General features: G+C 37.3%; 1 protein-coding gene across 1 annotated transcript; it reads right to left on the bottom strand.

Annotated features, from left to right (window-relative positions):
- Positions 1–403: 403 nt before the first annotated feature.
- Positions 404–27,503, bottom strand: slc6a17 (solute carrier family 6 member 17). The gene is made up of 12 exons (XM_055168373.2): positions 27,176–27,503; positions 23,296–23,722; positions 18,896–19,053; positions 14,196–14,322; positions 13,085–13,266; positions 12,429–12,539; positions 10,939–11,180; positions 10,612–10,804; positions 10,226–10,418; positions 9,951–10,110; positions 9,636–9,798; positions 404–6,824 (listed from the first exon to the last, which is right to left on the bottom strand). Exons 2-12 carry the CDS (start codon positions 23,597–23,599, stop codon positions 6,456–6,458), a joined length of 2,202 nt encoding a protein of 733 aa, XP_055024348.1. The 5' UTR covers positions 23,600–23,722; positions 27,176–27,503; the 3' UTR covers positions 404–6,455.

The following is a 27,503-nucleotide window of genomic DNA, read 5'->3' on the forward strand; positions in this document are numbered from 1 at the left end:
ATATCTCTGCATCAGAACATTGTAGAGACATGTGCAATGCTAACTCACGAGAATTCTTACATATTTAACAAGTTGGCTAATTCGTATTAATTCATATGACCACATTCCTAAGTTTTGGTACAATTTGCCTTGATCCCTGTGATGTTGGGGTTAGGTGCGAGGTTACAATGCAGTGTTTTGCCACTGCAAGCACCACTTACATTTCCATTAGTGTTCTAGTTGTCAATACTAGGGAGAAATTTCACTGAATGAGAACAGCTTTTTGTTGATAACTCATAAGGTTTCCTTATGTTCGATATTGCTGCTTGCAGCTATATTTAATTATAAATATTATAATTATAAAGCTAGTTATATAGTTATAAAAAATATATGTAATAGAACTGCAAAGAACAAATCAGAGACGTTTTAGCATGTGAACCAACTTTTTATTATTTGTTTGTGTGATGGTCCATGTTCAATATTCATAATTTATCTTTTTCCAAGTGAATCGGAAATACTGTACAATATCAATAACATTGACTAAGAGACTAGAGAATAGTCCTCACACACAGTAGCTAACAGTATACTGTGGCTAGTGATCTGAATGTGCTCTTACCCAACAGAATAGGGTTTGACGAAAAGTATAAGAGCATTGCTCTTCTCCAACAGTGAAGCGGGCTGATGCTGCTACTCTCAGAATAGCAGCTGTTCCTTCAGCCTCATGGACCATCTAACCAACAAAGTAAATGCCTGCAGAAATATTGCTTATAAATCTAAGACTATTACAGCACACAAGTGTAGACTTAATATGGAGGGTAATAGTACACGTTTCATCAGTGCCCTTCTTCCTAAATATCCCGCAAATGATTGTTACAGTACTTTGGGGGATGAAAAATACGTTTACATTCACATCAAGTATATTTCTTATGATTACAATAGCACTTCCAGAGTGCAAGAGTCTATTTTCGACTTCCCTACTTTGTACTTGTATACTTTCAAGTCAAAGAACGGAATGCCCCAGCTTAAGTGCATGTTAATCTAACACTACCAATAATGAATGCACTGAATATAGTCAAACGAAACTTAAAAGTGCATCAACATTTCGACTTTTAACGAAACCAAGAAGCAGCAAAGAACAAGAACATTGCGGATACCAAGGCCGAAGGAGCGTACATAAGGTGATGGCTGTATGACAAGCCGACATCTACAACGAATTTAAAGCAACGTTTACATTAATAGCAAAATATAATTCAGTTCAAGTACTCTAACAAACAATCTTTGCAGTGCAAATACAGTAGGACGACAAATGAGAACCAAAACTCATAGCTGGGGTGAATCAGAGGAAGGTTAGGGACTCACAACATCAAAATAGCAAAAATAAAACAGCTTTTTTATACACACATACACGCACACACCTGATACGACAGACACTACCCCATACACAACACGTACACTAATACACAATTTACAAAATATTCAGATATTTCACTTTTTAACTGTACAGTGATATCATACACGTCAGTGTTACAAGAATTCACCTGTTTGCCTTTCATAGATTTCTTATTATTCATTTAACAAAATGTACACCAATATTTACAGATATCGCATGTACATAAATATACAATAAAGCACTTTCCTCACAAACATTATGGCCTTTAGCACCTCTTGAAAAGGAAGAGATGCTAGTTGTACATTTCATAAAGTTACAGTCAACTTAAATATGGCTCAGCATTTACGCTAGAACGAACTGAAATGAAAAGAGGTCTCAGAGCTGCACTTCATTGTTTTTTTATGGCAAATTAAAAGTGCTTAGGTCTGCAGGGCTCTCATGATCAAGTCATGATCGACCTAATGCCACACACCCTATAAACAAATTTCAGACCTCTCCAACAACATTTTTAGACATTTTTTTTGTAAATGTAAGAATCAGACTGTTATAAAAATTATACATTTAAGAAATCTCAATTAGGCCAATTGAAAAATGTGACCCTGCCTGTGAAAACCTCGCTAAAACAATTTTTTAGTGATTTAATGTTTTCTACATAAAATCATCCAATATAAAATAAATCCAATTTTAATGCTCCTAATCACATTATCAGATTATTACACTTTTTAGTTCTGAATTTTTTTTACAGTGTAAAGAGGATAAAATGTGCCACTTTTGGACACGTGTATTATAGATTCTAGATTGTCACCAACGCTTAGTGAACGTTGTAATGTCTGACATGTATAAAGATTGTTGTAAATGCATGCTATTCGAACAAAGACCAGTTATGTATTAATGGACTACCACTTCCTGGATGTACTGTATGATTATAATTGTTTTAATCCATTACCACTACTTGTGACCATTACATGTGCTTATGATCTCAATGTAAAGTGTGCGGTCTTACAACAAAATTTCATGGTCAGCAGCACTTTAACCCTATACTCCCTAATGCATTTTAAGATCATACTTGTAAATCGTCTGCTGATCGTTGTGCTTGGCTTTAATGTGCAGTAATACAGTATATTTAGTTTAGTTTAACATAAACAGTATACTACAGTACATTGTTGGGTCAACTAATGTAGAGATCACATATTATTTACCTCCCGAATTTGTTTTTGCTCGGTGTGATACTACATTCCATAATATGAAGAGCACTGTATAGGTAAAATCATTGAGTAATGACACTCTTAAAGGTGCAGTAGAATATAACACGCACACACATAGAGCTACTGAAAGAGCTGCTTTGAGAAACAGCCAATCAGAACAGAGCTCAACATTATTATTCATGACCCTTTCACATAAAGTAATAGTAGACCATTTCATTCTAATCCTAGGGTTGTAAATACACATGTCAAACCATCTCTGGGTAATTTTTGCACTTAATAAAGCCACATACCTTCTATGTAGATCAATTTAACACATTATTTCAATGCATTCTTTGGCACCTTTAAGCTTGTGTTCGCTGCTGCTGGTGAGAGCAGTTTGTTTTATGTGCTTTGAGACTTTATTTGTGCCATTTGTTTGTGCTGTATTAAATTGTCATTCTTTCTGAATATTTGTTGATTTAGTGTAGTAGACACATTCGCCATGGCCAAATAGGAAAGTTGTACGTTTAATGTCTTGGTGCTTCTGAAACCTTTACTTGCATATTAAATATATATTTATATATAGAGAGATTGAAGTAATGTATGTCTTAACAGCTAGTGAGTAGGCCATGTATACCATTTTTACTTTAGATCAAAGGGGCTATGTAAATGCATTAATGAAACTAAAGATTTTTCCAGTCTAAAATCAATTTGTAGGGTCTTCCTAGTTCCTAGTGTTATATTGTGCTTTTAAGGTGCAGCTCGGAGGCCTCTTTTTAGGACAAGGTAAAGTGCACAAACCTCAAAGTGCCACGAGTAAACAACAAATAAAATAATTTCTTTAATATTCATCAGTAGATTAAGCCAAAATGAGAGGCACCTGCTGTGCTTAGAGGAGGGGTGAAATATTTATCTCAGAGAGGGATAATGCAGAGACACACCTTTAACTCACTAATCACCGCCAAACAGCGCCACCCTGTGGACAATCTTGTGCTATTGCAGGAACAACATTGACATTTATACATAACCATTTGACGAACAACTACACACTTCAAAAATACAAATTTTGATGCAAACAAAGCCTGTGCTGATTTCTAAACCTATGTGCTCGATTGATCAATCTCATCTGACTCATTCCTCATAAGGAATCATTTACCAGAATATAATTATCTCAAGTTAGAAACCCATCATGTCATCTCAGATATAGGCTATGACTTCTTTCTTCAATAACACAATTTTATATTAAAATGGGGCTCATCATGATGAAAAGCACGTACATATAAAGTACACAAAATTACGCCAATGGGATAATTATGTCTTTTAAACCAAAATGATACTTTTGTAATAGAAAAAATATTAATATTTTGAGCGTATTTAGCAAATTATATATTGTGTATCCATGGCAACATACAAATCAGCGCCGTAACTTCAAATACACCGGCAACTCAGTATTGTGGCTAGAAGGGATACAGGAAACGCAGAAATCTCGTAAAATCTCACCAGGTAAACCTTTTTGTTTTATCCTAATCTTACCCCCAAACCTAACCCTCAACCCAACATTTCACAGGATTTAGGCTTTAGTTGTATCCCATCCAGCCACAACCGCTGTTTTAATCCCAATTCTACCTCTAAACCCAACATCTCGCGAGATTTCTACGTTTGCTGTCACCCTTCTAGCCAAAACATAATAACGTCGAATCTCATTGATGTCTTGTGACTAGTCGTCATTTGCGCATTTTTAACGTTTATAATAATGGATGTATGCGCTTTCTGGAGCGCATTGTTAAACGGATAACATGATAACATTGCAAAATATAAAATTATTTGTGTTTAACTGAAGAAAGGAAGTCATTTTCATATTAGGGTTAACTATTACTTTAAAAAGAGCATTCTGTATTCAACATCAAAACTGGTGTTTTATCCAATTTCTTTCTTGGATGAATGGCTTTATATTTTTAACCTCCATCATTTCTTTCAAAGAATGGCACCGCAATCCATCACAGTGCAAGTGCGGGCCAAATAGTCTGTGGCTTGTAAATTATTTCCCCCATTTGTCATGAAAATCCAGTCGTTGCTAAGGATACCAGAAGGCCCTTACAGGACCATCTTGAAGCCCCAACACATAAGCACCCAGACTAGGACTCATTACCATGCAGCCGCTCTGTCTCTTTGCCACAGGTTCCCCTGGGTAACCAGCCTGGTCTGTGTCTATTTTTACCTCTACAATCTTTGTGACGGACGCAAAAGCCGCATGCAGCTGGACGATCAAACGCTGTGCTGTTTTATACATCTGTGTTACAATTCCTCCGTATCTTCACACCTTTCTCTCCTCTTCATCCCTGCCCCGCTTCCTGAATCTATTCTGACTGGAATGAATACTGAAATTAATCTCTTTCATTGAGAGCAAAGTATCTTACAAGACCACATAAACTAAACTAAAAACAAGAGTATTGTTTAGATTTACAGATTAGTAGGCAGTGAGCTTTTAACAGCAGCAGTTCACATTAACATTAGGCAGTCTTCACTGTATTCACCCTAAACAACACATAAATAGACTCTACATGTTACACACACTGAGACAAACTTTGGTTCCTGCTTTTTACATAACATATTTTTTAAATAACAAATTATTTATTTATTTTTACATATTTTACCATTTGCACGTTCCACTGTGTCCTGTTTATTTTTTCATTTGATTTAAAGTTTATTAGTTTTTTAAACTGCAAAGAATTAAAATATTTGCAAATAATATCATATGGTATTTGTAAACCCTATAACCGGATACCACTTAAAAAGATGTGCCGTCTTAAGTGTCCTCTTAAGAAATTTCACTTGGGATAAGGATTATATTTTCTTGCCATACTACCATAAGCATGCCCCACCAAGCACCATTTCTTTCAAAGAAGATAAAAAAACTTGCAAATAACAAACTCGGAGACTGAACAGTAACAAAAGCCTTTAAAATGATGTCTAGTATTGCAGAAAATTGGTGTTAAATGCATAAGCTGTTGTGCTTGGTGGAGTTGGCTCAAACTGTCTCCTTATTGCAACTCTTATTTCCTGTGCTGTGTACATATAACCTCTCATTAGGCTGTCACATTTGTTTTATTTATAAAAATAAAAACATCTAGTTTAAAATTAAGTATAATATATACTCTATTTAATCTAGTTATTACAGTTTGAAATGTAATTCGATCCTGACAATGATACTGTATATATATATATATATACGATACTGCACTGAGACTATGTGCGTTGTGTGAATACGTATGTCGGCCTCCTGTGGTACAATGACAAACTGTTGTTGTGCAAAATCTGTAAACTGTACAACACTGAACATACGCTTCGGTCTGCTAACAAATATCACAGCTAATGTTCCTCTCTACTGATCTGTATTTAACAGTGATATGATATTCATTATTAATAAGTGAAAGATTCGTTTCTCTGAGCCCCCTCTGAGTTGTCTAAGGGTGGGTTTAAATGAAAATGGCATCTCATGTGCAGTATTGGTAACACCTTAACCTGAGTGAAAACTATCAGCATGTAACACTCAAAGAGGGGTGTGTAACCCCCAATGGCATTTACTGGGACCAAAATTAGGAATGGTGACCAGATCTGTCATTTAACCAGTGGCTGGAATGTTTAACAAAATGTATCGGTATATGAAAAGTTAACTCACCAGCTTACCAAATACATCACCTTACACTCACTCATGTGACTGATACAGAAAGCCCAGGATTTTTCATCTATAGACCAACATCTTTAGTCTGTACAAGTAAATGGACGTCCTGCTCATCTGGCCGGGGTTAAGGTGTAACCAACACTTAAGACCTTCTCATCAATATGTTCCTCTCTTCTCTCTCACTTTTTCCATCTCAGTCTGTGGTTGGTGGGTTGGAGAATCATGACTCAGATTTGGGAGGGGCGGGGTTGGTTTGGTAACTGCTGCCGTAACCGCTGATGGAGGTAGAGTTGGTGATGAGTTCCACAGGAGATGAGCTACCCGGGCCCAGATAAGCCCGGTGACTTGGCATGGGAGAAGGAGCTTCGCTGGGATTCTTCCCCAGTATAAACCTTGTCTCGTCTTCCAGGGTGGAGGCCTCCTTCGCCAGGCTTTTGCGGTAAGAGACGGAAAGCTTGTTGGAGCCATCGGGGAGCCAGTTAAAGTGACGAGCAATGAAAACCAATGGGAGAGGAAGCATGGCCACAATAATGAGAGCAAAACACATGACCAGTGCCCAAGTAGGATAACTTTGAAACCTCTCAGTAGCCTGTGAAGAGAGGAAAAACAGAGATGAATGAAGGTCTATCTATCTCAGGGGTGGGCAATTCCTGGTCCTGAGGGCCACAGCCCTGCAGAGTTTAGCTCCAACCCTAATCAAACACAGCTGAAGAATCGAATTGAAGTCTTCAGGACTGTTTGGAAATGACATTCAGGTGTGTTCGATTAAGGTTGAAGCTGAACTCTGCAGGACTGTGGCCCTCGATGCCCACCCCTGATCTATCTAGATTACAGTAACTTTGTTTCTATCCATCCATCCATCCATCCATCTATCTAGGAAGAACAGAAAATTTATTTTCCATTCCATACATACATACATACATACATACATACATACATCAATCCAGATTCTGGATCAATTCCAGATCTATCTATCTATCTATCTATCTATCTATCTATCTATCTATCTATCTATCTATCTATCTATCTATCTATCTATCTATCCAGATTACAGTGACTTTCTTTTCTATCCATCCATCCATCTATCCAGATGACAGTAACTTTCTTTTCTATCCATCCATCCATTCGTCCATTACAGTAACTTTCTTTTCCATCCATCCATCCATCCACCCATCCATCCAGATTACAGTAACTTTCTTTTCTATCCATCCATCCATTACAGTAACTTTCTTTTCCATCCATCCATCCATCCATCCATCCAGATTACAGTAACTTTCTTTTCCATCCATCCATCTCTCCAGATTACATTAACTTTCTTTTCTATCCATCCATCCATACATCCAACAATCGATCCATCCGTCCATCCATCCATCCAGATTACAGTAACTTTCTTTTTCATCCATCCATCTCTCCAGATTACATTAACTTTCTTTTCTATCCATCCATCCATCCATCCATCCATCCATCCATCCAGATTACATTAACTTTCTTTTCTATCCATCCATCCATCCATCCATCCAGATTACAGTAACTTTCTTTTCCATCCATCCATCCATTACAGTAACTTTCTTTTCCATCCATCCATCCATCTATCCAGATTAAAGTAACTTTCTTTTCTATCCATCCATCCATCCATCCATCCATTACAGTAACTTTCTTTTCCGTCCATCCATCTATCTATCCATCTATCCAGATTACAGTTACTTTCTTTTCCATCCATCCATCCATCTATCCAGATTACAGTAACTTTCTTTTCTATCCATTCATCCATCCATCCATCCATCCATCCATTACAGTAACTTTCTTTTCCATCCATCCATCCATCCATCCATCCATCCATCCATCCATCCATCCATCCATCCATCCATCCAGATTACAGTAACTTTCGTTTCTATCCATCCATCCATTACAGTAACTTTCTTTTCCATCCATCCATCCATCTATCCAGATTACAGTAACTTTCTTTTCTATCCATCCATCCATCCATCCATTACAGTAACTTTCTTTTCCGTCTGTCCATCCATCCATCTATCCATCTATCCAGATTACAGTTACTTTCTTTTCCATCCATCCATCCATCTATCCAGATTACAGTAACTTTCTTTTCTATCCATCCATCCATCCATCCATCCAGATTACAGTAACTTTCGTTTCTATCCATCCATCCATTACAGTAACTTTCTTTTCCATCCATCCATCCATCCAGATTACAGTAACTTTCTTTTCCATCCATCCATCTCTCCAGATTACATTAACTTTCTTTTCTATCCATCCATCCATCCATCCAGATGACAGTAACTTTCTTTTCTATCCATCCATCCATCCATCCAGATTACAGTAACTTTCTTTTCCATCCATCCATCCATCTATCCATCCATCCAGATTACAGTAACTTTCTTTTCCATCCATCTATCCATCCATCCATCCATCCATCCATCCATCCATCCATCTAGATTACAGTGACTTTCTTTTCTATCCATCCATCCATCTATCCAGATGACAGTAACTTTCTTTTTCATCCATCCTTCCCTCCTTCCATCCATCCGTAGATCCATCCATCCATCCATTACAGTAACTTTCTTTTCCATCCATCCATCCATCTATCCAGATTACAGTTACTTTCTTTTCCATCCATCCATCCATCTATCCAGATTACAGTAACTTTCTTTTCTATCCATCCATCCATCCATCCATTACAGTAACTTTCTTTTCCATCCATCCATCCATCCATCCATCCATCCATCCAGATTACAGTAACTTTCTTTTCTATCCATCCATCCATTACAGTAACTTTCTTTTCCATCCATCCATCCATCCATCCATCCAGATTACAGTAACTTTCTTTTCCATCCATCCATCCATCCATCCATCCAGATTACAGTAACTTTCTTTTCCATCCATCCATCCATCCATCCAGATTACAGTAACTTACTTTTCCATCCATCAATTCATCCATCAGTATAGATTACAGTAACTTTCTTTTCCATCCATCCATATAGATTAAAATTTTCCATCCAGATTACAGTAACTTTCTTTTCCATCCATCCATCCAGATTACAGTAACTTTCTTTTTTTAATCATCCATCCATCTATCCAGATTACAGTAACTTTCTTTTCCATCCATCCATATAGATTACAGTAACTTTCTTTTCCATCCATCCATAAAGATGACAGTAACTTTCTTTTCCATCAATCCATCCATCCATCCATCCATCTAGATTATAGTAACTTTCTGTTCTGGTCAAATATGTTTTAAATAATTTGCTCCTTTTTCATGATTCAAGTGCTTTAGAGCCTTTATGATTAAAGATAAACCTCGGCTGGATATCATGAGTCATGATAAGGACAAATGAAAGTGAACAGACAACATGACTTCACAAGCTAAGTGAATTCAACTGACCAGGTCCTGCACCCATGCATTGTATCCCGGGGGGCTGATGGCCATCTCTACAACAGTGGCAGAAATCAGTATGATCAGACACACTGGAGACACATATTTCCACAGGTAGAAGTATATAGGGTAAGGTCTGAAACCCAGCATGTCTTCCAGATCCTGCATGAACCTGAACAACAACACAAAGCATATAGAAACATGATCTAACTTTGATTCCTGATCAGAAAAAAGGAAAAAAATAGTCGAGTCAGTTTCTTGCTGCTTGCATGTATCAGTAACTCGCACAGAATATAATAATGAGTTTTAAAATGTTTTGCACACCTCTTGGTACCATAGATCCAGGCTACAGATACATTCTCCAGGATTACCACGATGGTGAGAGGCAAACCAGCCGAGTAGTCATCGAACATGGTTACAAAGTAGTTCCCTGAACGCTGGACGAACAGCAAACCACAGAAAAATGCCACAATGCAGCAGCCCACTGAGAAAATACAGATCAAACTGATTATTCAGTGTGTTGTAACTCATTAGCTATCATGTGGTAACTGACCAAGAAGACATTAACTGTTAGATGGGATTGTTGAGGGGTCTCTCACCTGTCAGGACCTCTTTGCGAATTTTGAAGGTATCCAGAATAGGTGTGGTGATGCCAGTCATGGTGCCAATCATGCTGCCCAGGCCCAGGTTAATTAACATGAAGAAAAACATGACAGACCAGAGGGGAGAAGCTGGAAAATGGGTCATAGCCTCTGTGAAAGCAATAAAGGCCAATCCAGTGCCTTGAACAGCCTGAGAGAGAGAGAGACTAACAATTACTAATACATTTTGTAATATGATAAAAGAAAACGTGCCTACAGTTAGAGTATTCGGTAAGGAACGACCATATCATTATTTTTAAATTTCTTTTAATTTCTCCTGGATAACATGATAAACGGGAATGTTATGGACAATGGATACATATACTAGGATGCCAAACACCTGCCTTATTGAGTTCATCCTCTAGCAAACACGGTTCCAGACCCAGCTGTGCGAAACTGTCTTCTTTCACGATCTTTATCACGCCATACATCTCGGCATAATCAGACGAGGAGAGATGGGAGAAGTTGACATGAGGAGGGATGAGATCCGGAGTCAATACATTTGAGTTCAGGTAGCCCAGAATCTTTTCGGCATTCCTACAGGCCACAAACACAGCCGTAAGATTTAAAATGTCAGATCTTAAAATTAATCCAATCAAACCTTTTCCCTCATAAAAATAATTCCTTCCACAAGATTAAAATGTTCACACATGTTCAGAGGTCATACGTACTCCACCACACATTTCTCATTCATGATGTTGGCTTTGAACCCCAGCACAGCGAACACCACCAGTGTGGCCAATATGGAGGTCATGAAGTTGATAAAGGAGACCAGAACAGCATCGAAATGACAGTTGTTGTCTCTCTTGTTGTAGCTGGAGAAGGCAATGACTCCTCCGAAGCCCAAACCCAAAGCGAAGAAGACTTGAGTGGCAGCCTCCCGCCATACCTGTGGCTCCAACATGATCTCCAGCTACAATGAAATATTAGTGAGTGATTTATTAAAGGGCACCTATTATGCAAAGTCCACTTTTACAAGGTGTTTGGACATAATGTGTGTTGGCAGTGTGTGAACACAACCACCCAATGATGAAAAAAAATCCACCCGCTCCTTGTTTTTTAATCCCCATTAAACCAAAGCAGTATCTACATGCGGTTTTGATTCATTTATCAATGTGAGGTCACATTGATGAAGCCCCACCCACTAGCAGTCCTGCATTACAAGAGTTTCCACCCTCAGTGAGTTGTACTCTGTCCACTAGATACTATTGTCTCAGACTGTATTACTCAGATCTGTTTTAACTGAAAGCACTCACTTTCTGTTTGTAGGGAACACCTGGGACTTATATTAAGTCTTGTAAAAAGGCCCTTTAACTAGCGTCAAGTTAAATAAAAAACAAACAAATTGATTTTCAATCAAGGACTAGTCCCAAATGAGTGTCAGCACAGCTAGTGGCCTTCAATTCTGTATAAACAAAGTGTAATAAAATAATGTAATATTTTTTAATTATAATTAATATATATATATATTAGGGCTGGGCATATATTAATCTAGATTAATCTCATACAAAATAAAAGTAATTTTTGGCCCAATATATGAGTTTGTGATGTGTGTAAATATTATGTATATTTATACACACACACACATACATGTATATAAATTTAAGAAATGTTTTATTAAAATATCATTTTTTATTTATATATAATTTAGGATATATAAAATATAAATAAATATATATACACATGTAAATATTTCTTAAATACATACATGAATGTGTGTGTATTTATATATACATAATAATTAAACATTGCAGAAACTCATATGTTATGCACAAAATTACTTTTATTTTGTATGAGATTAATCTAGATTAATCTATGCCCAGCTCTAATATATATAATATATATAAAATAAAATAAACATTGATAATTAACAAAATAGGTACATTTAATTGTTTACTATTTAAATAATAATATAATTTGAAATTATGTATATATTTTAATATTATGTATAAAACTTAGATGCATATCCCATGTATACCACCAGGGGGAGTCTACCAACCAACTATGTCAAAAATATAAGAATGCTCTGCATTGAGCTGCAGAAATTTTCAGCTGACTCTGAAGTATCAAAGCTTTGCTTGCACAGCAGAAAATATCTCCCCAAAAAACGTCCGGACAGCATGCATATGTCTTTAAGAGTGTGTGTGAGCGCTCTACATACCTTGGGAGTGAACATGTGAGCGATACCATCTACTGCTCCTTTGAGAAACAGCCCTCTCACCAGAAAACAGAAGAGTACCACGTAAGGGAACAGAGAGCTGAAGTACATCACCTGCAGAAACAAAGGAGGAAACCTTTTTTCTAATGTCATCTGAACAGGAAGTAAAGAGTTAACATGTTCATTTTACAGATCCTGACCCTGTGGTTCAGACATCTGAGTAAAAGTGGTCAATTTTAAATGGTTATTTCTAAGTAAAATCTATGTTTGTGTCATTCCTACAAGAGCAGTCCATTTTCATGTTCCTCATCATACAGTATGTCCAGATAAAGTATACAGTAGTGGTTTCCAACATGGTGCCCATGGGCATCAGAGTGCCTGCGAGGTGCCCGCCAAAGCACATTCTATTAATAGTCTCAATTGTAATATTTACTTATTACATATTTTTTATATTAGCTTGGCTTCTTTTATGTATGTTAACATTTTAAACAATGATAAAGCATATCAATCATATTTGAATTAGTGTCAGGGACTGTTGCTTTTACTTTCTGTACAAAATATTTACAATTGGACAGTCATTGTGTATTTGTTAAAAGCACGGATGTAAGCATTAAAATGTTTTTCATAATATAACTCATGCATTTTCAGTGGTGCCTTACCTTCCCAGAAGACTGAATGCCCCTTATAACAGCCAAACAGACAATTAGCCAAGCAGCAAACAGAGACAGAGTCATCTTCCAGTTCAGACCCCCACTATCTGCAATTGTGCTGGTGATGTTCAGGGTCTCACGGTACCAGAAGTACGTTGTCGCAGAGCTCTTCTCACACTCGGGTTCCACAACTAACAGGAAACGTAAAATTTGGTACATTTTATTTCTTAATTTTTACAGTATTTATACTTTAGACACAGTACAGCAATTGAAACTGCAGAAATGCAGTTATTGTAGTTATTCATGTAGAACAATTATTTAAAGTGTGTGATAAATATTTCCTTTCCTATTTAAGAAGAACAGTTTTGATTTTGTAAGTTGGTGTCAACAGCATTTGTCTGTAATATCTGTGAGTCCACTTAACCTGTGTGTCTAGATGTGTTAGTGAGTCACACTGACTGCATGTCTCAACCTCCTTCTGGTCGTGCAATAGAGAACACTACTGCAAGGCATGCTGGGATGCCTCAAACACTACATGTGTTTGACAGCATGGCTTTTTAAAGGGCTCATATTATGAGATTTTTTTTAAGATGTTAAATAAATCGTTGGTGTCCCCAGAGTGTTTATGTGAAGTTTAAGCTCAAAATACTCCACAGATAATTTATTATAACATGTTAAAATTTGTAGGCCTATAGCAAAAGTGTGCCATTTTTGGGTGTGTCCTTTAAAATGCAAATGAGTGGATGTAATGCAAACACTGATCACAATGATGGTGGTTTGTTGTAATTGAAACTTAATTGTACTGTCAATTCCTTTTTTTCTCCATCTCTCTCTCTGCACTAAATGGCAGTGCTGTGGTTGGATAGTGCAGGTTAAGGGGCAGTATTATTGTAATTCGCCTTGCTACCTACATCACAAAACAGGCAAAATCTGAACGACCTAATTTTTCACATGCTTGCAGAAAATGGCTTCCCTAAACTAAGTTACTGAGTTGATATCATTTTCTAGGTTGATAGAAGCACTGGGGACCCAATTATAGCACTTAAACACGGAAAATTCATGCTATGACCCCTTTAAGAGCAATACAGAAATTGTGACAAGGTAATTGCAGAATGCTCACTGGCTTGGCTGCCATTTCTCCTGATGGGACATTCACTCCAGGGCAGTGGGTACTGAAACGACTGAAAAAAGTAGAAGATGCTCCAGCCGATAATCACATTATAGTACAGACCCACAAAGCCACACACCTGCAAAATGACAAAAAAGACAATGTGAGAAAATTTAAGCACAAGTAACATTAGTTAAAAACACTTGAATTAGTTGAATTATGCATTACTAAGGAAAAGCTCCCATTGCAGTGTAGGACCCCCCTTTGGAAAAAACTTTACCAGGCTACTACAATAGATTTTGAGTAAATAAGATATTATCAAGCACAGCTAAGTATACAGCTTTGCTGGCATATTTATCAGTATGAAATAGTGTACCTCCCTGGAGAAAAGACCACGTTGCTAATATTAGCATATGTTGTGTTCTGGTGCCCAGCATGGGATGCTGGTGTCCCTATCAGGCTTCTATACGAGCCAAACCAACAAGCCTCCTTTGGACAACCAGCTTTAATAATAATTTTAAAGTATATGGGTATTTTTAATAAAATGAAACTTTTGCAAGTAGCAAATCAATCAGTAAAATCTCAGTAGATGTTGTAAAACAGACTTATAGAGGGATCAGTCACATGACATACATGGGGTAGTAGGTTAAAAAACTTTCCAGAACTAAGAGCCAGCAAAGATGGCAGTGTTCTGGACATGCACTTCCAGCAATAAGACCTCTTTACATCAGACTTTATGCTGATAGTCAAAAGTCTGGCTGCATTAAGGCTCATGTGATACCCCATACAATCTCCTTTAACGACTAAAACTCAATAGTATTCCGAGCACGTCCGTCCCGTCTATAAATAGAAACAGAACAGAAATTAAACAAATGCGCCTTACGTGCAAACAGCAGAAATGCTATCGAACGTTTAGGGTTTTACAATGTGCCTGATAGCAGCAAATCTGTTCCTCACTTTATCCCTGCAGTCTGTGTAACAGGGCAGTAATGCTTCTTGACTACGTCACAGGTCCACAGCACATTAAGTTAGTGAATAATTGAAGCACATTCTTCCTGTGACCTACACAGCTCTGGCTTCATGGGTATAAATAGCTGGAGAACTGCAGATATGCCTGAATGTTTCTCCACAGTCACTAAGCCCTTATTCAGACATGAAGCAAAACAGTTTCCTTAAAAGTTTGTAATTGAAAACGATCAATTAAAAGCAATGGAGCAGTAGTGCAAGCATCAAATTTGTTTAGATATTTAATGCAGGATGTTATAGCCTACATAAAGAGGGTCCAAAACCCTGCTGAAAAAACAGCATATGTTGTGTTTTGGTGCTGGTTTGCTGGTGAACACCAGCTAAACCAGCATAGACCAGCATAATTCCCATGCTGGTTTGATGCTGTTTTTTTTCAGCAGGGAAGTCTTAGATCACATTACAAACCTGGAATTTTTTTAAGCCTGAAAATACACTGTACAAAATTAGAAACACAACACTTTTGTTTTTGCCCCCATTTTTCATTAGCTGAACTCAAAATCTAAGTCTTTTTCTATGTACACAATTTTTTTCTATTTCTCTCATATAGTTCGCAAATCTGTCTAAATCTGTGGTAGTGAGCACTTCCCCTTTGCTGAGATAACCTGTATCCACCTCACAGGTGTGGCATTTCAAGATGCTGATTAGACGGCATGATTATTGCACAGGTGTTCCATAGGCTGGCCACAATAAAAGGCCTGCATTTAAATGTTCTGAAATATTGAATAATTTTGAAAAACGTTAACAACTGGATGAAGAAATGAGCAGCTCAGGCCTAGTCCACACGGACACGGGTATATTTAAAACCGGAGTTTTCCCTAAAAAAAAATCCTGTCCACACATGCTCGGTATAAATTAAATATCCATCCACACGATAACGCAAAAGCACGCTATCAAGCGCTGTCAAGAGCATGCCACACCAGCAGGCGGGGACATAACCCAAATCGTGTTCCGCAATATAGTGAGATAACTGAGCATCTATCTGTATACATGTTAGAAGCCCTGTTGGCACAGTTATTATTAGAAAGATACGTCCGCCATTGCACAGAATCATCAACAAAGCAGTCGCGGCACACAATCTTGACGTCAAACACAGTGGATAACGGCGCACCCTCTGACATCGCAAGGCAAAACCCCCGGTTTTACTCTCTACATGATACCACTGTAACCGGGGTTTCTTAAAAAGCTCACCCTGGCCGGGGTTTTCAAATATGCTCGGTTTCAGTGCCCTGATACTGCGGTTTCGTGTGGACGAACGGCCGAACCGCGTGAAAAAACTTGCGGTTATAAAAATACCCGTGTCCGTGTGGACTAGGCCTCAGATGCAAAGTCCGCTAAACGTCTCCTCCGTCAAAAATTAGGTTAATTAATTAATTAATGATATTAATTAACCGAATGCTCTCTGCACATATTATATGTTCACAATATTTTCACTTCAAATCCACTTACTAACCTCAGGCCATTCAGAAATACCATTTACAAGAAAACATGTCAGATGAGGGTTTTGCATCTGAGTTCTTCCAATATTAAGATTGTTTTACATATAGCATGTTACAGTGCATGTGGAACTGAACAAAAATAGCTTGAATGTTTAGCCGGGGTGATACTTGAGTTTAAACCCTATGTACTATATATGTAGCCTAGTCTGTGACTGTGCATGCTTTAGGCTGATCTTTAGACGTGTAATGGATGACTCGGCACAGAATAGCTGGGTGATTCTCATGAAACCATTGAAACATCACGGCACTAATGATTTTAGCTTTAAAATGTGTAATATAGTAACATTAAAAAGCATCAGAATTAACACAATACTGTGTTCTACCTTGCACAATGTGTGATTTTAACATAAGAAGTTACAATTGTAAATTTTATCTCATTTTCTGCTGAAATTCTCATTACCGCAATGTGTCCGGCTGTGTTTGAACATGCGTTATGTTGTAATTTAGTCAAATTAACACAAAAATATTAAGAAAAAAAATAAATGGATGTTTTGCTAAACTACTTTAGATGACAGAAAAAATATTTACTGAATATTCATGTATAATAATAATGAAGGAAAATTAGGAAAATGATGTGTCCATGCCTGATGTTCTCATCCTCCGCAACACTTTTTGAGAACAGTTTAAACACACATACAGAATTTTAATAAAGTTTGATTTTGAGTGACCAAGCACATGGACCAGTTACTTCATGATGGCTACCAGGTAAGATAATTTTTTTACAGTTAATTTGAAATATTGTCTTGTCAGAATGCTTACACGAGATTTTGATTATCATTACCGCAACAGATGCTTATTAAATGTTAATTTAATTAATAGAAGCATAATACTTTGATTTTAAATGCATGTGCAGAATCTCCAAATTATGTTCTTTCAGGTTTGTCATGTCATTTTGAAAATATGTCAGTGTTGATGTTTTCTGACTGTTGCGGTAATGAGATTTTTTAGGACTAATTTTTTAAATTATGTTACAAAAGTGTTAAATGATAAGTAAAAGTTTTTAAATTAATGTTCCCATTTACTCCAGACTTTGTTTTTCAATGTCTGGTGGGGAAAAAGTAAATTTAAGCAATTTTTACATTGCTTTTACATGCTTGACATTTTTAAAACCAAGTTTTCGTGAGAATCACCCAGCTGGTGGATTTGCACTTGTTGGTCTGTGACTCATCGAAAGTGAGCGATTCTATGAAGCCGCTTATAACAAATATAGGATGAAAGTGAAAAATTGTAATTGTTCTGGAGGGGATGTTATGAAGTTACTATTATTAAAGCTGACAGCTGCTCATGATGCCGTGACCCTTTACTCAATACCTTAACACCTGAAGTAGGATCTCAAACTCCATCAATCACCCAGTCTGTGCGGATATGAACCAGACATAGCCAATTGCTACAGGAATTAAAGTTTCACTTATACTACATAATCTTTTTGCTTCATGAAAAACATTAGATCAGTGTGTAACTTCATACAATGGCATACCCCTCCAAACTGTAAACATTATTGTGTGTATCCTCTATTACAGGTTTTAATAGTAGCACATTAATATATATACTGTACTAGTGTGTAACATAATAAACTTTATACAAACTAACACTCTTATATTTTATTCCAATTATGTTATATAAAACAATATAAAAATCTAAGTCTGTACAATTTCACAAAGTTACTGACTCACGAATGAGTGTAAAGTCTGTGAGGCACAATTTACAAAATCAGGATTCTCTGTGCTTATGTCAAGGACAATTTCCAATTGTGGAAATGATTTTTTTTTTAAGCAAATAGCAGCAAGCATTTTAATTTACTTTCTATGGTAATTCAGCACCATGCTTTCGAAGTGAATTGTGGAATGTACAGCTCATAGGATTCTCTCACTTCAAAAATGGGCAAGTAAAGTAAAATGCTGTTGTATAGCGAATCAAATTTTAAATGCAAAACGTACTCATGCTTAAGATATCCTAATTTGCTCACCGAACCATTTATTTTACATTGACACTAGCAATGTGCTGTTTGTACAACAGAGCAAATGCACATTATTTCTTGCCTGTGAGAAAGTCATTTTGAATGCTATTTTAGCCTTCAATTAAAAAGATTCATTGCCACAATTAAAAAGAAAACACAGGCTTGACTGGCTGCTTAATGTTTCAGTCTAGTTTATTGCTAAATGCCTAAACGTACTTTTGTCATTCACTCACCATCAGGCTGGACACTCCAATACCACCCAGTCGTGGATAAACATAATTCCACACTCCGATGCTCCCGCGACGGATCCTTTGGCCAACCGCCAGCTCCAAGAAGAACAGTGGGATGCCAATAAGGAGAAGAAGGATGAAGTATGGAACAAGGTAGGCACCTGTAAAAGAAAGAGCAATGCTTGTTAAAAGAGAGTGATGTCTTTTAAACCAACAGTCAATAGCACAACACCATCTATCAAGGTACTGGACAGACTAAGTGTAACATTTATTAATTCAGACTTGTTTTAAAGTCGTACTATAAATAAAACCACTAAAATGTCTCAGAATATTTTAGTGTATACTAAGATTTAATGTTTTAATACAAAAAACGTCTCAAACATATTTGACAAGTTTAGTGACAAAAGTGTGATGCCATTTAAATGCAACAATTACTGTGTATAAAACTGTTATTGGCACATTAAAACCAGTGTTGCAGTATGGAAATAAATTTGATTTTTAAGACCACAGATCAACCTTACTCCATTAAAAAATTATTTTGTGATACATAACATGGCATTTTGAAGAAACTCTGTGATAAATGAGTCATACAACATTTAAATATCAGTGGTGGCTCGTCATCCGAGGGGCGCAAATTCAAAATAGGTGTTCGGAGTGTCATGTGTGTTGCTTGTGTTTTCAAAATATGTGTTTGTTGCATCATGTGAACCATGTGCATCATGTGTTTTGTCAAAATAAGTGGCTGATGCACACGCGTCAAAACCATTTATGATAAAAGAGACACTCACGTTCACAAAATACACGCAAGACACTCCCTTAACAGTAAACTCTGATTATGCATGAGATTATAAAAGAATCTGGTATCATAAACCCTTTAGATGCGTCTGCAGCAGGCACTTCTTTTGACAAGGCGTGTGATGCAGATAGGATAACTCGACGTGCAGAACACATATTTTTAAATTACGAACCACACACATGATGGGCTACATACATGTTGTGACAAACTTCGCATCGAGTACCATTAATTTATTTTCTTAATTTTTCAATTCAATCCTTTAGTTTAAGTAGGAGACCTATTTTAAAATGATTTTTATTTATTAGGACAGAACTGACATCAACCACGCGAAAGTGAAAATTAAACAGAAGATTAATTCAGTCATAATAAATGAATGCAATTTTCTTATTTGTGTATATTATTTTCTATTAATTTTATTTAATAAAATTAATTCTACAATACACCCTGTGTTTGTTCAAATCAATCTACAATACAGAATTAACCATTATATACTTTTTAAATACACAATTAAAATGTAATGTGCTATTAAACCATAAAATCATTTTCATGCTTTGTTGTGCATTTCCTTATTCTCCAATACCCAGATGCAGCGTATCAGCTATTGGCTAATCCCTAAGCCTCAGTTAGCATGAATAAACAGACAAAGGCCTTGCACATCACAATAAAACCGCAAGTCATGATGCTAAGCCTTGACGTCAAGCTAGCTCCATGGTGATGAAGAGTTTTGTCTGTGCACACCAGCTACACCCTCATATTCCTATTAGCCCTCCTCTTTTTAAAGTCAAAGAACATTCCGAAAATAACCGCTTCTGTAAGCTCACAGTGCAGACGGGTGACCGCAAACACATCCTCCTGAGAGGTTATAAGTGTAATCAGAGCCCGGGATGAACAGAGCACAGATCCAGGTTATGACAGTGAACTCCTTGTTATGCAGAATTGAATTTGTATTCGATGTTGTGGAGGCCTTTTGCCTATTTTTTAGGTATGTGACTAATGAAAAGAAAATAGCAGATATTTTGCAGCAGAGATAAAACCGGGGGAATGGGATGAAATGGGCAAAGAGATGAAAGAAAGAAAATTGAGATGGTGGGGGGCGTAACTAAAACATGGTCCCTTGAGAAACATTCATAGATGTTAGACAAGCAAGGACATGATATGCCAGTCTTATTAAGGTGTCAGGTTTCGCTTTCAGATAACAACTCAATATGAGATAAACACAGTTTTTCCTTTATGGTTTATCAATATTTTATATATAATAAATCTGAATTATTCAGATCATTTAATAATTTATTAGGAATTAAAGGGATAGTTCACCCAAAAATGAAAATTCTGTCATAATTTTCTCACTCTCATGTTGTTAAAAACCTATATACATTTCTTATTTCTGATAAACACAAAGGAAAATATATATGACTAAATCGATCATAAGCCCCATTCACTTCCATAGTATTCATTTTCCTAATATGGAACTGAATGGGGCTCATGATTGGTTTAGTTACAAACATTCCTTAAAATATCTTCCTTCGTGTTCATCAAAACAAATAAAATGTATAAAGCTTTCTAACAACATGAGGATGACATATTATATTTAAGATGACATATTATATTTAAGATATTAACTCTTTCCCCACCAGCATTTTTCATGATTTTCACAAAGGTTTAATGTCTCAGAAAATGCTCTTCTTTAAATATATAAATATAACAAATAAAAGAACAGACCCTCTGCTTTCAAAAAAAAAAAAAAATTCATCCCACCTTCATTAGTTCACTTTTAATCACCCTTCAAATATGGTATTTTCAAAAACACAAAATTTTGAGCAAAAAGCTGAGATAATTACATTTTTGTGAAGGACTTTTGATAGAGATCAGATTCAGAGCGATCCTCAAAACATACATAGACATACAGCTGTTTGCCCTAGGGCGATACTTCTGGGTTTTATAAGTTGCGGAAGATAATAGCGGGTTTGCGGATTGATGGAAATACTTGTCAATGGCGAGGAAAGAGTTAAGGTTATATTTTCACAAAATGTTCTTTACATTATGTTGTATGATTTTTTGTAAACCGTAGAAATCACAAAAATTACTTTAGCTGGGTTTGCACAGACCCAAAGTAGACTAAATTGATTTAGGAAAGCTGGATACGTTTCTGTTGTTCTCTAGCCTGGGTGCGCGCCGATCTTAGCCCCGCCCACCACAATTTGAAAAACGGGGAAGATCTGACTAGAATTGAGTATGACAACGCCAGGCTAGTTGTTCTCAATTGTGATAGTGAAGCTTCTGATCTCGGTTGTGATCTGGTCTCCAAATTCCACTTCTGTTCCTCTATAAATTTGCAAATGTAGAAGACACCCAATCTGATCAGTGTTTCTGGTCACCAGAGCAAGTGAAAATGGGAGCCATGGCAGCAGGAAAATTATTAGGAAATGTAAAATCACAAATCAACACCATGCTGGCCTTGGTTTTACTGTTGTAAACGGCCTACAGCACTGACTGCCCTATAAAACACTCAATAATACGGTCAGCTCAATAAATTTAGAGGGACTATAGAGCACAAGATACTCAGCTGACCCAAAATAATAGAACAGTGTAAATTAAACAGTGTAATCTACGTTACAAACTCACATCGCTACTGAACACAAGAGACGCTGAAGTTAAAGGAATAGTCTACTCATTTTCAATATTAAAGTGTGTTGTTGCCTTGACTGGGAATTGTTGGTGCATCCCTCTGTCGTCTGTGTGCGTGCGCGAGTGCGCTGGAGCGCGCTGCGACCCTTCGATAGCATTCAGCTTAGCCCCATTCATTCAATGGTACCATTTAGAGATAAAGTTAGAAGTGACCAAACACATCAACGTTTTTCCTATTTAAGACGAGTAGTTATACGAGCTAGTTTGGTGGTACAAAATAAAACGTAGCGCTTTTCTAAGCGGATTTAAAATAAGAACTATATTTTATGGCGTAATAGCACTTTTGGGAGTACTTCGACTCGCCTGAAAAGTCCGCTCCCCTTCTCAGTCTCATAATGGGAGAGGGAGGGTGTTACTGCGCCGAGTCGAAGTACTCCCATAAGTGCTATTACGTCATACAATATAATTCCTCTTTTAAATCCGCTTAGAAAAGCGCTACGTTTTATTTTGTACCACCAAACTTGCTCGTATAACTACTCGTCTTAAATAGGAAAAACGTTGATGTGTTTGGTCACTTCTAACTTTATCTCTAAATGGTACCATTGAATGAATGGGGCTAAGCTAAATGCTATCGAAGCGTCGCAGCGCGCTCCAGCGCTTACGTGCACGCACACAGATGATAGAGGGATGTATCAACAATTCTTAGTTAAGGTAATAACATATTTTAATATTGAAAATGAGTAGACTATTCCTTTAAGTACTGTATGTGCAAAACTGTCAAGCAGCACAAATCATCACAATGTCAGTGAGTAAAGCACCACCCCCCAAAAAATAAAAATAAAAATGTTAGCCTCACTACTCAAATAATCTGCGGTTAAACTACGATAAAGTCTACATCCCAGATCGTCTGACTACATGAATTTGATTCAAAAAGACCAAAAATTCAGGCCTCCCAAATAAACCAAAATACTCAGATACTCACCTCCTCCATTCTTCTGGCAAAGGTAAGGGAAACGCCAAACATTGCCCAGGCCCACTGAAAATCCCACCTGGGCTAGGATGTACTGCAGCTTACTGTTCCAGGCAGGGCGACCGTCTTCCAGGTCGGGTGAGGCGTCTTGTTTGCCAATGGGCTGAGCTCCCCCTCCCGCCATATTCATGCTCATCTGGCTGCTCTTGTAGTCCATGGGAGCCTCCAGCGCCAGAAGGTCGGCCACAGATTCTGTGACAGGTTCATTAATGTGCTCATGCTTTACCGTTAAAAGGACTTTACTGCTCTTAGGCATGGTTGTGCTGTGTCACGGTGGTCCTGACGATTAAAGGTGTGAAAAAATATCAGGGCACAGAGGACACAACAGCTTCCCCTTTAGATTAAGAAAAACTGGTGTGCAGACGGAAGATTTGTGCTCCTGTGGATAAAGCACAGAGAATAAAATATAACTATTAGAGCCATAACAGATAATACAGGTGTTCTGTTGGTAAACTCTCACAGCCAATATTTTTTTACAAATGATTATGCCAAAATAATTTTGAATTAAAAAAAAATCATTTCATATACAATATACACTCTAAATACATATATACATATGAGAGATGTGATGAAAGTGCTGAGATTTGTATCTCCTGAATGATTGGAGATTGTACGGACAATGACACAGCTTTGCTATTCTCACCTCTGTTTATCTTTGATGATGAGAAGCAGCCTGAGGCATTAAAAATCTATACAGCTTATCTCGAATACAAGAGGACACAAAACGGTGATGCTGTGTTGCTAGGCAATGCCCACCCAGCGCCCATGACAACCTACATTCACTGAATGGCTCAAATCTGCTTGGGGGATCATATGGGAAGAGCAAATTCGAGCACTTTTAACAGAGTACATAAAATCAGCATAAAATTGTTAGCATGTGCATTGATTTCGTGACAGACCATCAAAAGACCACTGAACTTTGTACCCAACGTGAAATTTTGTAGTTATTGAAGTGCATCCTGTCTGGGATGCAGGCCAGTCACTTTTACATCATTATTATTATGGAAGGGATTATATTTCAGTGAAGAGAAAACTGGATCTGACTGCTATGCATTAACCACATGGATGCTGATCACTAATAATGCAAAAAAGGAAAAAAAAACATGCATGGTCAGCTGATGCTGAGGAATTCTGAGCAGCCAGGATTAAAAACACCCTATAACCACACCACTGCCATACATACATTTTTTATCATTTTCCCCAAGAATATAAACTGTGGTGATTGGAGCATAGCAGGGGCTTCTCTTAGCAATAATGGTCCACCAAACTAAATATCCTGTTGGTCCAGTGACACATTATAATGGGAAATGCAAGTATTTTATCTGACTGGGTTGCTAGGCAATGGAGCCTGATAAAATTCTCACATCTCTGCTTCTTGTGATCCTGCATGCTCTCTATATCAGTGAGTGACAACTCATCTCTTTAGTGCTTGGTACAGAGAAGAGATCTGGTTTGGTGAGACACATCTATCAGTGAATCACATTTAGTTAAATACTGGATACACAAGGAGTGGATCAAAACCCATTTCATGGAAACACAAACCAATTTTGTATCTCCACTTTATGTTCAGAAAACTATCAACGACTGTGATGATACAAAGATGAAAGCTACATGTTGTGACGGCAGATGAACCATAGTCGTGTGACCTGTCTATCTCCAATGCCCATCTTTTATAGACTTTATTTGTATGTACCCGCTGTCAGTCATAGTCTATACTGCTGATGTTAAAGGGATAGTTCACCCAATAATAAAAATAATGTCATTAATGACTCACCCTCATGTCGTTCCAAACTCGTAAGACCTCCGTTCATCTTCGGAACACAGTTTAAGATGTTTTAGATTTAGTCCGAGAGCTTGTTGACCCTTCATTGAAAATCTATGTAAGGTATACTGTCCATGTCCAGAAAGGTTATAAAAACATCATCAAAGTAGTCCATGTGACATTAGTGGGTCAGTTAGAATGTGTTGAAGCATTGAAAATACATTTTGGTCCAAAAATAACAAAAAATATGACTTTATTTAGCATTGTCTTCTCTTCCCCGTCTGTTGTGAAGCCCATGTGCGAGACTAAAGTCACGTGACTGCATTTCATTGCAGTCTTATCCTCAGACATGTTTGCAAAGTTTTTTATTTCAAACTTACAACGTTCGTCTCCCTCAGATTGTAAACGAAGCCTGGGCGCACAAAAAAGAAAAAACAGCTGGGGCGAACCAGATAACACGTCAGCCACGTCACTGCAGTCACGCGCATGCGCTTCACAACAGATGCGGAAGACAATGCTGAATAAAGTCGTAATTTTTGTTATTTTTGGACCAAAATGTATTTTCGATGCTTCAACACATTCTAACTGACCCACTAATGTCACATGGACTACTTTGATGATGATTTTATTACCTTTCTGGACATGGACAGTATACCGTACGTAGATTTTCAATGAAGAGTCAACAAGCTCTAAATATAAAATCTTAATCTGTGTTTCGAAAATGAACAGAGGTCTTACGTGTATGGAACGACATGAGGGCGAGTCATTAATGACATTATTTTCATTTTTGGGTTAACTATCCCTTTAAGGAAAATTTAACTTGTAAAAATGAGCTTTACAAACGCTTGCAAAAAGTCTCAAAAACTAGACTCTTTCGTGAACACACATACACCTGCTACCATAAATCCAATGTTTATAGTTTAAAAAGTATGACATTTTTCACAAAACCATTGTTTCACTTCAAAAGACATTTTTAACTTCTTAAAGGCCATATTTTGATTGTTGTATCACTGTCAGAAAGAAATGGGCCAAAATGGTCCCAATCTGTCATTTGGGCTGTACCCTTTTAAAAGGTCCTAATATACCATTTTGACCATGTACCATGTGTACATGGAGTCATTTGGTACCAAAGTGAACTTTTGTGGCAGGCACTGTTTGGTGCCAAAATTTACTAAAATGACATCTTTAGGTGCAGATGATTTTTTTTTGACTGCTTTAAAAAGATTGAGGACCAAAGGTACTACGAAGCCAAAGAGATACAGCAAGAAAGGAAGTCAGATACAACTGATGGCAGACACAAAGAGGAAACACACACAAGGCCATGTTTATAAGGAACAGCATCTACTAATGCAAAAATACTTTTTCCATACTCTTTCAAATGCGTTTATCTTTCAAATTTAGTTTTTTTTCACTTCTAACATAATGAAAACGACCTAATGTAAATAAATCATCCGTCAAATTTCTGTCTGGACTAACTCTGCCCAGCTCAAGCATCAGCATCACCTGAGGATGCGCCTTCTGCAGTCGTGAAGAAGAGTATCCTTCAACTGATCCTCTTTGCTTAGATTTTAACACTGATCGACATGAGCATGATGCTCATGTTAGTTTGAAAACAAAAACACGTGGACTCCACGGAGCGTAATTGTTCTCAAGTATATAAAGGGTAGTACGCGTCGAGCAGCATCTTCAAGGTCAAATATTTGTGTCACCGTTATACAAACACTGACGCGCTTTAGATGAAACGACACAACCAGTAAAACCACAATTTATCTAAAATATATGTCGTCGGGTACTGACAAGAGCCGCGTGCAGGATGATAAAACCCTCTATACATGATCGGAATACGAAATAAGTGGACCACGCAACAATCGATAAAAAGCGCTTGCATATTTTATTACAAAAATGAAATGATAAATGAAAACACACCAAATGTAATAGGTACAGTAGCCATCATTCTCTTAAAAACCCAAAATACGTTTACATTTTTTAAATCAGGCTATCTAGATTTACAGCGAAACGCTGTCTTAGTTCTTTACAAGATGATGTTACAAAAAGCGCATGACCACTTACCTTAGTTGGTATCCAATAATAAGATCAAATGTGCGCATATATGTCTCGCAACATACATTTATTATGTCTCTCGTTGAGACACTTGATGTGTCGTCTCCGCACTCACGACTGCTGAACCTGTGCAGAAATGCGCAGAGCGAGAGCGTGCTGCCTGACGTAAACCCACGGCGCGCTATTGTGTTTTCGGTACCAGCCCAAAATAGCAACTTTGGGGTCACTCAGACACATCGGTGGGCGTTGTCCGCTGTGAGACTTCAAACCAACCCACTCTTTGATTTGTTCTCCAGCGGTAAAAGCGCAACTTACTTCTCGTTACACGATTGGTAGA

The sequence above is a fragment of the Misgurnus anguillicaudatus genome, chromosome 5 (assembly GCF_027580225.2).
Source record: "Misgurnus anguillicaudatus chromosome 5, ASM2758022v2, whole genome shotgun sequence".
NCBI classification, from domain to species: domain Eukaryota; kingdom Metazoa; phylum Chordata; class Actinopteri; order Cypriniformes; family Cobitidae; genus Misgurnus; species Misgurnus anguillicaudatus.